The sequence below is a fragment of the Haliotis rufescens genome, unplaced genomic scaffold (genome assembly GCF_023055435.1).
Source record: "Haliotis rufescens isolate VD_foot unplaced genomic scaffold, xgHalRufe1.0.p SCAF_4, whole genome shotgun sequence".
NCBI classification, from domain to species: Eukaryota; Metazoa; Mollusca; class Gastropoda; order Lepetellida; family Haliotidae; genus Haliotis; species Haliotis rufescens.
This window is the reverse complement of record NW_025964112.1, coordinates 31,943,420-31,955,898: the sequence shown is the minus strand read 5'-3', so window position 1 is coordinate 31,955,898 and position 12,479 is coordinate 31,943,420. Positions and strand designations below refer to the sequence as shown.

The following is a 12,479-nucleotide window of genomic DNA, read 5'->3' as shown; positions in this document are numbered from 1 at the left end:
TTCTGAGCTGTCAGAAAATAAGTACGGTCTGCTTTTGTTTCTATAGGACATGATTGTCATGCTGAAAAATGGTACCTGGTGCTTGCAACATAAGATTTCATCACTATAACACTGTTGTTAAGTTGCCCTGTACATGAACACTGATCTACCCATCTCTTCTTTGAAGAACCACATGTGAAAACCACAATGTGTAATCAACTGGTCATCAACATAATCAGAACAGCAAGGCATGTGTTCCTTTTTTTCCTTCATGTGTTTACTCAAATTGTCAGTTGCCCCTTAAGATGCCAACACATTTTGTCCAAAATATGTTGCCGGTGATTTAAACTAGATATTAACCTCACTACAGGCACACTGTAATAATCAACTGTTATTAGCTTATGATGGGAAGGTTAACAGATTTTGATGAGTTTGGGAGATAAAATACTATGCAAAATATAAGGAAGAGAATATATGGATGTCAACTTCTTTATTTATGAGGAACGCAACGTTTCGGAGTATATGCTTACTCCTTCATCTGGTGTTCCTCATAATAAAGAAGTTGACATCCATATATTCTCTTCTTTATGTGTATCACTTCTAAATGCTGTTCAAAGACCTAATGCAAAATATATATTTGCTTTAATACCATACACTGGATCATGTTAATAATGATGCTATTTTTGTTTATATTACTAATTTTGGATGGCAATTATCCCAGATATTCATCATTGCTTCTTTGGGGCATGTGTCTCTGCTTCCACCAATATGGCAATTGAACTTCTTCATGATGTGCTTAGAGAGATGTTAGAGACTTCATGTCTGAAATCCTTTCTACGCCATTGCTGATTGATTGACATTGGTTGCACAAAAACGTGACCAGTGTTGAATTATGATTGAAATATGACCATGATGACAGAACCGAATATATTTGATCTCTTGGGTGTGATATCCCATCACATCCAACACTTGGTTGACCTTATAAGGTCAAGGTCACTATAGAGCACATTATGGAACATGGTTCAAATTTCATGAGATTTCAGTTTAGGTAATGAAAAATCAAAGATGAACTGTGAATAATGTAATAAAATCTGTCATATGACATGGCTGTATCAAATGTCAAGCTCACATGGAAAGTCATTCACCCATGAAATGGCTTACATTGATTCAAGGGTTCTTATTAAAACTGTTACTGCAAAAGCTGATTTGAACCGCTATTGTAACTGACTTTCGGACTCTCTTGGGTTTCTCCACAATCAGGTCCATTTCTGCACCTCTCACTGAGGGTAGGCTTCTGATGCCAGTCACATAACATGAGACGATAGATCGGGTGAATATGTTTCAGGTGAATTAGATCAATGTGGGTGTATTTTCAACAGATGCCCCTCAGTAATGTTGAAGTGAGATCAGTGATGCCAGACTCCTACCTGGTGAACTACAGAGCCCTGGGCTAGATTGTCTCCATGCAGCTGTGTGAGGTCCGACATACACCATGCAGGGTGTAGGAAATGCTAGGCTACTGCTGGCAACTAACTGCTACACTGGTAATCTAGGTGTTGCTTCATAAGGTATCTGCTTCTAATTAACCAAAAGGATTGTTCATCTATCAGCTCATCATCAGTGTTTGTTGGAATGTATCACTTTTCAAGACATATATTTGTCCTCTGCCCATACTTTAGTTTATATTAAGTCTATATGACAATCATATCCTTCCTTTAAGAAGTTCATTTGCTTCCAAAATTGAAAGTTCACCTTTGCATAAAATTGAATGTGTTTTTGTGTCTCTTTTTGCCTGTAAACTGTACTTTGGTTCATCTACAAAGAGAGATTCACAAACTTGTCTTGACATGGTTATATGCCATATTTGTATCCTGTTCAGCATAAACTACTTATAAACACAATTGGGTCTGCATTTACATTCTATCACCACTGTAGGTTTGATAACCAACTGAGTATTGAAGACAGAGGAGGTCTAGTGTGTGGCCTCTTGATGGTTCCACTCAATAAGACCGCCTCCGTGGTCTAATGGTAGAGCGTCCGCCCGGAGAGCGGAAGGTCCGGGGTTCGATCCCCAGCCGCGTCATACCAAAAGATGGTACTTGTTGTTACCCTGTCTGGCGCTCGGCAATAAGGTGCTAAAACAAGGACTGGTTGGCTCGGAGTCAGTATACTGTGTCTGAGTGGGGTATTCATGTTAAACTGCGGCATGGTACCTCAGTGTGCTAGCACTATAAATCGGCATCAGTCCGGACTAGTACAAGCAGCCACACACATACACGTGCATGCACGTCGCTATATAAGTGCAATAATCTTGGACGCGACTTTAAACCCCATTTCACCTCACCTCCACTCAATAAGGAATCAGTTATGAGACTACGTCAACATTCTGTCTTGGCTTGGTGTCTTGGCATGGTGTCTTGGCATGGGGTCTTGGCATGGTGTCTTGCATGGGGTCTTGGCATGGTGTCTTGGCATGGTGTCTTGGCATGGTGTCTTGCATGGGGTCTTGGCATTTGGTCTTGCATGGGGTCTTGGCTTGGGGTCTTGGCATGGGGTCTTGGCTTGGGGTCTTGGCATGGGGTCTTGGCTTGGTGTCTTGGCATGGTGTCTTAGCATGGTGTCTTGGCTTGGGGTCTTGGCATGGGGTCTTGGCATGGTGTCTTGACATGGTGTCTTGACATGGGGTCTTGCATGGGGTCTTGGCATGGGGTCTTGGCATGGGGTCTTCGAGACAAATAGCTGACTGCTACAGTTACACAAATCCAGAAACTTAAGAATCTGATTGCAAGAAGTTTGACTTACCCTTCTCACAGGCCTGCTCAGTGTGACTGGGTCATGTGATCAATTAATCACCATGCATTGTAGAAGAACTTTATTCACTATGTTATTTACCAGGTTTGAGTTTGTGTGTCAGTGTGTTCTTCACTTAATGTAAGGGACAGGTAAGGCAAGGGTCAGTTGTGATTGGCGATGTCAGCATCATTATGTCGGTCGCAACATCATCTGACCAGAAGCCTCCCCATTGCATAGTTAACAGGAATCTGGTATTCTGAATCATCATGACTTATTGCAACTCTTGTTATGGAGAATGTCCCAATGCTGTAAGCATGACCTACCTACTTCCCTCACTTGCTGCAGATCCATCATGCATGGGCCAAATTGGCGTGAAGAAGGTAACTAAGACCGGCCAGCAGATCTGTGGAATTGGTGCATTATTCCTTGTGGCCGAGTGGTCCAAGCAATTTTTCAAAGCCCCTGAACTGAATGTGTATGGACCCTGTGACAGTTTGAAACTTGTTTCCAGTGCATCTGATTTTCCATGATTTTGCCAAGTTGATTAAATTGGTTACCCTTTCTTATATATGATCTACAATGATATAGAAAATGTGTATTTGTTTAATTTATTTTGACACAAATGATAACTAGATTCAACCATAATGACTTGTACATATGCCCAGACATGGTCACATCTGCCACCCATGCACTGGATGTCTGGACACTTGTCAATAAAGTTCATGTTCTATATGTTCTCCATTTGAGATGTATTGGATAATTTGTTGTGGGAAAATAGGATATTACAAAGAACAATATATATGGTTATGGATTTCAAATTGTGCTTTATTGACTAGCGAGGCAGATGGCCATCAACATGACAAACATGATGCTGACGTACTGCTAGTAACTAGTCTAGTTTATATGAGAGCCAGACTACTGTAATATTTGGTGTAGAACGCAAATCGATGTTGCAAGGCAACATAGATGCAGCCAAATACATTCACAGGTGTGGGCTATATAGGAGGGAGGGGCGGTTGGGTAGCTTATTCTTCCTGATAAAATAATAATTTCATCAAAATTCTTTGAAGTTGCGTCATTGGGTACCTTTTGACTGAATCACCAGTAGATTGTTCTGAGAACATGTGCACAGCTAATTCCTGTTTCCGGCTTAGTTTACGAGAAAATACACACGGTAATCCTCATCTCTGAATATAAAACTATGTCTTTGAGAGCAGGAAATACAATTTAAATGGTAAATCATCATGTCTAAGTTTTATATCAAATTTCATATTTTTATCAACCAAGTTTGTTATACTTGTTTGTTCACCTGAATTCGCTGAAGGGAAAGATCTACAACGTGTTTTATAGTGTACAACACTCGATAGATACATAGATCAAATATGTAGAATTTCAACCTATCAGGATGTAGGTCAGTGTGCCTGTGATGATTGATGTTGACCGAATTTTAAAATGTCCGGTTTGCACTTTTTCAAATTGGACATTTTGCAGTCACAATCGGACAAGACCGGCGCACAGTGTTGCACCTTTCATAAATATGTTGCACTGGCAAGTTAAATCGAGCCCTGTGATAGGGTTATGTCCCTTAACCTTATTAGGATCTGCAGATCATGGGTTTCAAATGATGTAGCATACAACCATCAAGTGACCTGGATGAATGGGGGACACCACTCTTAAATAAATCCAAAGTATTTAATTTTACAACTAGTTATCATGTAGATGAGAGTAAGATGGGGCCACTGGAGAACAGATGTCACAGTTGTCAGGGTTACCAGTAGTGTGTCCTCCAACTATGTAGATGGGAGTCGCGGTTGTCAGGAATCATGGTTGTCAGGGTTACAAGTGGTGTGTCCTCCAACCATGTAGATGGGAGTCGCGGTTGTCAGGAGTCATGGTTGTCAGGGTTACCAGTAGTGTGTCCTCCAACCATGTAGATGGGAGTCACAGTTGTCAGGAGTCACGGTTGTCAGGGTTACCAGTAGTGTGTCCGCCAACCATGTAGATGGGAGTCACAGTTGTCAGGAGTCATGGTTGTCAGGGTTACCAGTAGTGTGTCCTCCAACCATGTAGATGGGAGTCGCGGTTGTCAGGGTTGTCAGGGTTACCAGGAGTGTGTCCTCCAACCATGTAGATGGGAGTTGCGGTTGTCAGGAGTCATGGTTGTCAGGGTTACCAGTAGTGTGTCCTCCAACCATGTAGATGGGAGTCACAGTTGTCAGGAGTCACGGTTGTCAGGGTTACCAGTAGTGTGTCCGCCAACCATGTAGAAGGGAGTCACAGTTGTCAGGAGTCACGGTTGTCAGGGTTACAAGTCGTGTGTCTGCCAACCATGTAGATGGGAGTCACAGTTGTCAGGGTTACCAGTGGTCTGTCCTCCAACCATGTACAGTCCATTTGACTCCAAATGAGAACAATGAATTGCAAAATAACTCACAAATAGTCAGGCCAAGGAGGTAGGGAACATGTCAAAACCACGCAAGGTTGATAAATTAGACAGTTTTCAGAGGGATCAAGTCAGACGTGCAATTGTTAAACTGCACTCAGAAAATAAGTACCTGTCCCTAAGAATTTTGAAGAAACACCTTGAAATTGACCATGATTTACGTGTTACAAAGTACAAACTATGGCAGCTGTTGCAGACATTTGGTTACAAATACAAAAAGATAACTGGAAAAAATAGGGCTGTGTTGTGTGAACGGTCTGACATTGTTCTTCTCCGAAATCATTACCTTCGTACCATCAAGCAGAAACGTGAAGAAGGATATGAGCCCGTCTTCTTAGATGAGACATGGGTAAATGCGTCTCACACAGCCAGCAGTCAGTGGGTACCCAGTGGTGACTGTAAGGAGTCTGGTAGAAAGTTACCAATGGGAAAGGGTGAAAGACTCATAGTTCTCCATGCTGGTTCTGCTAGTCAGGGTTTTCTCCCAGATTGTGACCTTGTCTTTAGAGCCAAGGCCAAAGACAACAGGGACTACCACACAGAAATGAACGGCAATGTGTTTCTGGAGTGGGTGAAAGATAAATTAGTCCCTGCTTTGCCTACCAAGTCCCTCATTGTCATGGACAATGCACCGTATCATAGTGTGCAGGATCCAGAAAGGGAGACTCCAACCTCTAATAACTGTAAAGGAGACATAGTTACTTGGCTGCTTGGCTGCAACGGAGGAACATTACCTTTCCTTCTCGAGCGACGAAACCACAGCTCTATGAAATCATCAAAACTATGAAACATGACCCCGTGTATAAAGTTGACAGTTACATCAAGGGTCAGGGTCACGCTGTCTTGCGACTGCCACCTTATCACTGCGACCTGAATCCAATCGAGTTGGTATGGGGTATCATCAAGGGTGATGTTGGACGATCGAACACAACGTTCAAATTACGAGACGTTGAACAACTCGTAAAGGAATCCCTTGGTCGGGTAACAGTAGAAACATGGAGGCGTTGTGTGGCCACAGTCGTTGACGAGATAGAGCCACGTTATTGGTCACAAGATGGACTACGGCCAGCCACAGTCCAACCTTTAATAGTGGCAGTCGGTTCAGGCACCAGCAGTTCCGACGACGAGATATATGGCATGAGTGAGTCAGATTGCGACTGAAATTATCATGAGACGGCCCCTCTAACGCTCTGTCATTTCCCCTACCACAGAACGTGCAGTGCATGCATGCTTGCACTGTTCCTTCCATGGTTTGTCCCCCCTACGTGTCATGTACACATTTCTATACAAAATTACATGATAGTTTCTTAAAGAACTTCATCCGTCATGGGTCTTAAAATAAACAAAATTTAGATTTTGTTGGGTACAGGGTATTCATGGTCAAGTACCGTATTGATGTTTCATACACTTTTCTGGATTTCGAGTTATTTTGCAATTCATCGTTCTCATTTGGAGTCAAACGGACTGTAGATGGGAGTCACAGTTGTCAGGGTTACTAGTGGTAACCCCTACCCCCTGCCATATAGTCAAGTGCAGCCACTAGACAACAGATATCACAGTTGTCCAGAGCTTAGCAATCATTTGTGTCACACTAGAAAATGAATTTTTGCAGCATTGCAACACCATCTGATATACTGCTGTACAGACATGGGATAGGTAGACAGGTCTGTATGTAGTTTAGCTGATCAGAAGAGTATCATTAGAACTGTTTCTGTGCCATATGATGTCAAGCGTTTATTTGTGGCAGTGCTGGCACCATGACAAGCTACAAAAGAAATGAATCCGGCCTCAAAGAGCTTTGTCTCTAAGTACCACATCTCCACAGCCACTTGATAGATTCCATACCGACCAGCCTCACAATAGTGCTTATGCCACAACAAAAACACCAGTAATAACATGTACCAAATATCAGCCTGGCATTAACAGGTATCAATTGCCATTGAGACAGATATTTGTAGGTATTTCCTGACCCAGTCTGAACAAACTGCCCTAGTGCCGGAGTGTTCTAGAGTGGTGGTGTTATAGTGAGGTACTTGGTGTGTTGATGCACAAGTATCACACAACTGGGGATATAGATTTGCTGTGAGGAGCAAGTGGTACATTTCAATATACGAAGTACAGTCAGTGTTGATGCAGATACATTTGTTCCTGTTGTTCATTGCACCCCTGTCTACACACATATATCCGTGAAATGGATCTGGGCATATTTGACTGTGTCAGGTAGGTACGTCCCTGCATGTGTCTGAGCGTTCCAGGTGTTTCTGTGTGTACATATGTGGCATGCTGAAGACGGACATGGACCTGCTGGCACCACCTGTATTCCTAACGTTTGGCCTTGAATATACCCAAACTGAGACATGGTCACACAGGATGTGACCATCAGCAGACAGAAGCTGTTCACTTGGTGGAGACAACTAGTCTAAACTTTACTCTTTCGGTACATGGATACGACAGATGTGTGTTGATATGGTCCTCAATTTGTCATGACACTTGGAAGAAATTATGTCAGGTTTTGTTTATACCTCTTCTCAAAGTACCAAAGTATGTAAGAAGGGGTGACATGGAAAATAGTATGAAAATTATTTAATTGTAAAATTCTTATTTCTATCAGTTTGTACAAGAGGTCACATTTTGCCACCTCTATATTAATTAACTCAAATCTATTCAGTCTTTTAATATTGGTTAGGCTTCTATTCATTTCCTAATGAAATATGTCTCCTAGATTGCAACAAGTGTCATATAGTAATTTAATAAACGTTTAGTAATAGCTACTTATAGCTGTCAACATCACTGTCAAACATCCTTGTCAGACTAAGGCAGCAGAGAAGCCTGACCTTAGACATTGTCTGTGTATGACCTCATGATCCAACACTGCCCTCCTCTGACCTTGTATGTGTTAGGTATGTCAGGTGGTAGCAAGATGTCAGGGTGTGCCTGACACTGGTCTCGGTGTGAAGACAGGTAGAGGCAGGTAGCGCTAGAGGTCACTGTGACATCGCACATCCCCTGGGGACGTGAGGAGAGTGGTGGTGAGTGGGCAGTAGGTATCCAGGTTGGTAAAAAATGACCCCCTTCAGATTCATGAACTCCATTGATGAGAAGTTCATTCACTGTAATGTGGATATTAACACCATGTTAGCCTCATTCATGAGAATATGTCAACCATATTCACCTGTAGATGTATGTCAACCATATTCACCTGTAGAAGTATGTCAACCATATTCATCTTTAGAAGTTGGTCAACCATATTCATCTTTAGGTATATGTCAACAATATTCACCTGTAGAATAATGTCAAACACATTCACCTGTAGAAGTATGTCAACCATATTCACCTGTGGAAATATGTCAACCATATTCACCTGTAGAAGTATGTCTGCCATATTCACCCAGAGAAGTATGTCAACCATATCCACCTGTAGAATAATGTCAACCATATTTGCCCAGAGAAGTATGTCAACCATTTTCATCTGTAGAGGTATTTGATCTTACTTGTGAATTATGTCAAGCATATTCACCTGTAGAAGTATGTCAACCATATTCGCCTGTAGGAGTATGTTAACCATATTCACCTGTAGAAGTATGTCAACCATATTCACCTGTAGAAGTATGTCAACCATATTCGCCTGTAGGAGTATGTTAACCATATACATCTGGAGAGGTATGTCAACCATATTCACCTCAACAATCATGTCAACCATACTCACCTGTAGATGTATGTCAGCCATATTCACCTGTAGAATAATGTTAACCATATTCACCTGTAGAATAATGTCAGCCATATTCATCTGTAGAGGTATGTCAGCCAAATTCACCCAGAGAAGTATGTCAACCATATTCACCTGTAGAATTGTTACCCATATTCACTTAGAGAAGTATGTCAACGATATTCACCTGAAGAAGTTAGCCAGCCATATTCACCCAGAGAAGTATGTCAACCATATTCATCTGTAGAGGTATTTGAACTCACTTGTAAATTATGTCAACCATATCCCCTGTAGAATACTGTCAACCAAATTCACCTGCAGAAAGTATTTGAACTCACTTGTGAATTATGTAAGCCATATTCACCTGTAGAATACTGTCAACCATATTCACCAGAAGAAGTTAGCCAGCCATATTCACCCAGAGAATTATGTCAACCATATCCATCTGTAGAATACTGTCAACCATATTCACCTGTAGAAGCTTGTCAGGCATATTCACATGCAGAATTTAACAAACCGTATCCACATGTAGAATTATGTCAACCATGAACACATTAGGAAGTATGTCAATCATATTTACCAGAAAAATTATGTCAACCATGTTCACATGTAGGATTATGTCAGCGATATCCATTTGCAGAATTATGCAAACCATATTCCCCTGAAGAATCCTGTACATTTGTTGTGGATATATTCTCCAAAACTTTTGGGGATGTTTGGAAATAGCAGATGATGACAGATCTACAAAGAAGTAGGTATCAAGTGATGGTAATGGATGGATAAGAAGAAGGAGGGACAAACATGACGAACAACAGAACACTTTTGCAATGTATTGTAAGGGTGCAAACAACCAAGAAACACAACAGGGATGTGCAGTAAAAAAAATGAACATTGAACAATAATTGATCATGCCACCATGATTGGTCTAACTTTCGTTTATATGGGATGGCATGATCTGAATCAATCTCCCAGTGACAACTTGAGGGAGTCTTGTCCACTCCTCTTGCAGCGCCTTGGCCAACATAGTGGATGGCCTTTTGCATCAGCCTACACGTCTCCCAATTATCACCCAGACATGCTGTGTAGGAGGTGTGGACTCATGGCTGGCCATTGCATTCTGGTGATGTGTTGCTGGACTAATGAGTCTATGCATCGTCCAATCACGTAATGAAATCAACATCCGGTTTGTAAACTGCCGTGCAGATTTCGGTCGATTGCAGAATTTGAAAGGCATGTGTACCATCAACTTACCATCAACAGATACTTTACAAATCTTTTCATGTTTTTAATCAATGTGCTCACGTGATTTGATGCACTTTTTGAAGTAAGACCCGTTTTGTTACAATATAGATCTTGATTATACATCAGATGTTTTGACTGGGTACCGCCATTTTGTTTGAAGCAAGTGATATCAGAGGTGGAATCTTATTGGTCAATAGGTGGGACATAGAAGGGACATAACTTGTAATAGCCACTGGTGGCGCTACGATCAAACCAAGAAATTCTGGCCTAGTTCGGCAAGGGTGGAAACTGGACTTTTATAGTCAGTTAAATCCCTTTCCTCTGGAAGATGGACACCACTTGACACACCCACATCTATCCAAATTTTCCAGAGTGAATTTGGATTTATTTGAAATCATTAAATGAGGCCATCTGCGATGCCACTGCTTTTTGCCCTCCTAACACCATTGGCATCTCTGGCAGTCATTTTTCAAAGCTGATCTTTCTTCTGATGCCGGATCATTACCTGTATGTTTTATGATCACCTACTGGTTTGTTTTGGGAATATATGCAAGTTAGTTATGTAAGTGATTCTCATTCATCTGTAGTATACATGTCAGTGAGTCTTAATCGTCTGTAGTATGTATGTGAATCTAACTCCTCTGTGGTATATATGTAGCTGAATACTATTCATCTCTAGTTGTGTATTTTCTTGAGTATAGTGTGCACCCCTGTCTAATAGATTTAGTATTTTGGAAAAAAAAAGAAGCTTTTTCGTGTATGGTATTATATATGCAGCTTTTACTATAAATATATTTAAAATGATAATAACCATATGCGTAGCACTTTGGTACAGCTGACCAATGAAGATCCGTGGTAGAATAGGTCTTCAACAACCCATGCTTGCTGTAAAAGGTGACTACCCGGTATGCTTGTTGTAAGAGGCGACTAACGGGATCGGGTGGTAAGGCTCGCTGACTTGGTTGATGCATGTCATCGATCTCAATTGCGTAAATCGAAGCTCATGATGTCAATCACTGGATTGTCTGGTCCATCCTCAATTATTTTACTGACGGCCATCATATAGGTGGAATATTGCTGAGTGTGGTGTTAAACAACAAACAAACAAATTTTGGTACAACTGATATCAATTGCCGGATATTTCTTACGTATCGAACAATTTGACAAGTCACAGTCAATTTCCTTGTGCTTGGATCATGAAAACTTCATGTTGACATACAGTAGTCAAACTATAACTATATATGTAGCTGAACCCTCTTCATCTGAAGTATATATGTAGCTGAACCCTCTTCACCTGAAGTATATATGTAGCTGAACCCCCTCTTCATCTGAAGTATATATGTAACTGAACCCTCTTCATCTGTAGTATATATGTAGCTGAACCCTCTTCATCTGAAGTATATATGTAGCTGAACCCTCTTCATCTGTAGTTTATATGTAGCTGAACCCTCTTCATCTGAAGTATATATGTAGCTGAACCCTCTTCACCTGAAGTATATATGTAGCTGAACCCCCTCTTCATCTGAAGTATATATGTAACTGAACCCTCTTCATCTGAAGTATATATGTAGCTGAACCCTCTTCATCTGAAGTATATATGTAGCTGAACCCTCTTCATCTGAAGTATATATGTAGCTGAACCCTCTTCATCTGAAGTATATATGTAGCTGAACCCTCTTCATCTGAAGTATATATGTAGCTGAACCCTCTTCATCTGTAGTTTATATGTAGCTGAACCCTCTTCACCTGAAGTATATATGTAGCTGAACCCCCTCTTCATCTGAAGTATATATGTAACTGAACCCTCTTCATCTGTAGTATATATGTAGCTGAACCCTCTTCATCTGAAGTATATATGTAGCTGAACCCTCTTCATCTGAAGTATATATGTAGCTGAACCCTCTTCATCTGTAGTTTATATGTAGCTGAACCCTCTTCATCTGAAGTATATATGTAGCTGAACCCTCTTTATCTGAAGTATATATGTAGCTGAACCCTCTTCATCTGTAGTTTATATGTAGCTGAACCCTCTTTATCTGAAGTATATATGTAGCTGAACCCTCTTCATCTGAAGTATATATGTAGCTGAACCCTCTTCATCTGAAGTATATATGTAGCTGAACCCTCTTCATCTGAAGTATATATGTAGCTGAACCCTCTTCATCTGAAGTATATATGTAGCTGAACCCTCTTTATCTGAAGTATATATGTAGCTGAACCCTCTTCATCTGTAGTTTATATGTAGCTGAACACTCTTCATCTGAAGTATATATGTAGCTGAACCCTCTTTATCTGAAGTATATATGTAGCTGAACC

The 12,479-nt window shown here is 41.0% G+C and overlaps 1 protein-coding gene across 3 annotated transcripts in view; it reads left to right on the top strand.

Moving 5' to 3' along the window:
- LOC124149528 overlaps nt 1-12,479 on the top strand; it is a 193,009-nt gene that overhangs the window by 19,749 nt on the left and 160,781 nt on the right. The window contains exon 1 of one of the 3 annotated variants that reach the window (XM_046521181.2): nt 7,292-7,435. The exons of the other annotated variants lie outside the window; for them this stretch is intronic. Within the exon in view, the coding sequence (XP_046377137.2) occupies nt 7,407-7,435 (29 nt within the window). The 5' untranslated portion in view covers nt 7,292-7,406. Of the gene's footprint in view, nt 1-7,291; nt 7,436-12,479 lie in introns of those variants that run through there. 3 annotated transcript variants of the gene reach the window in all.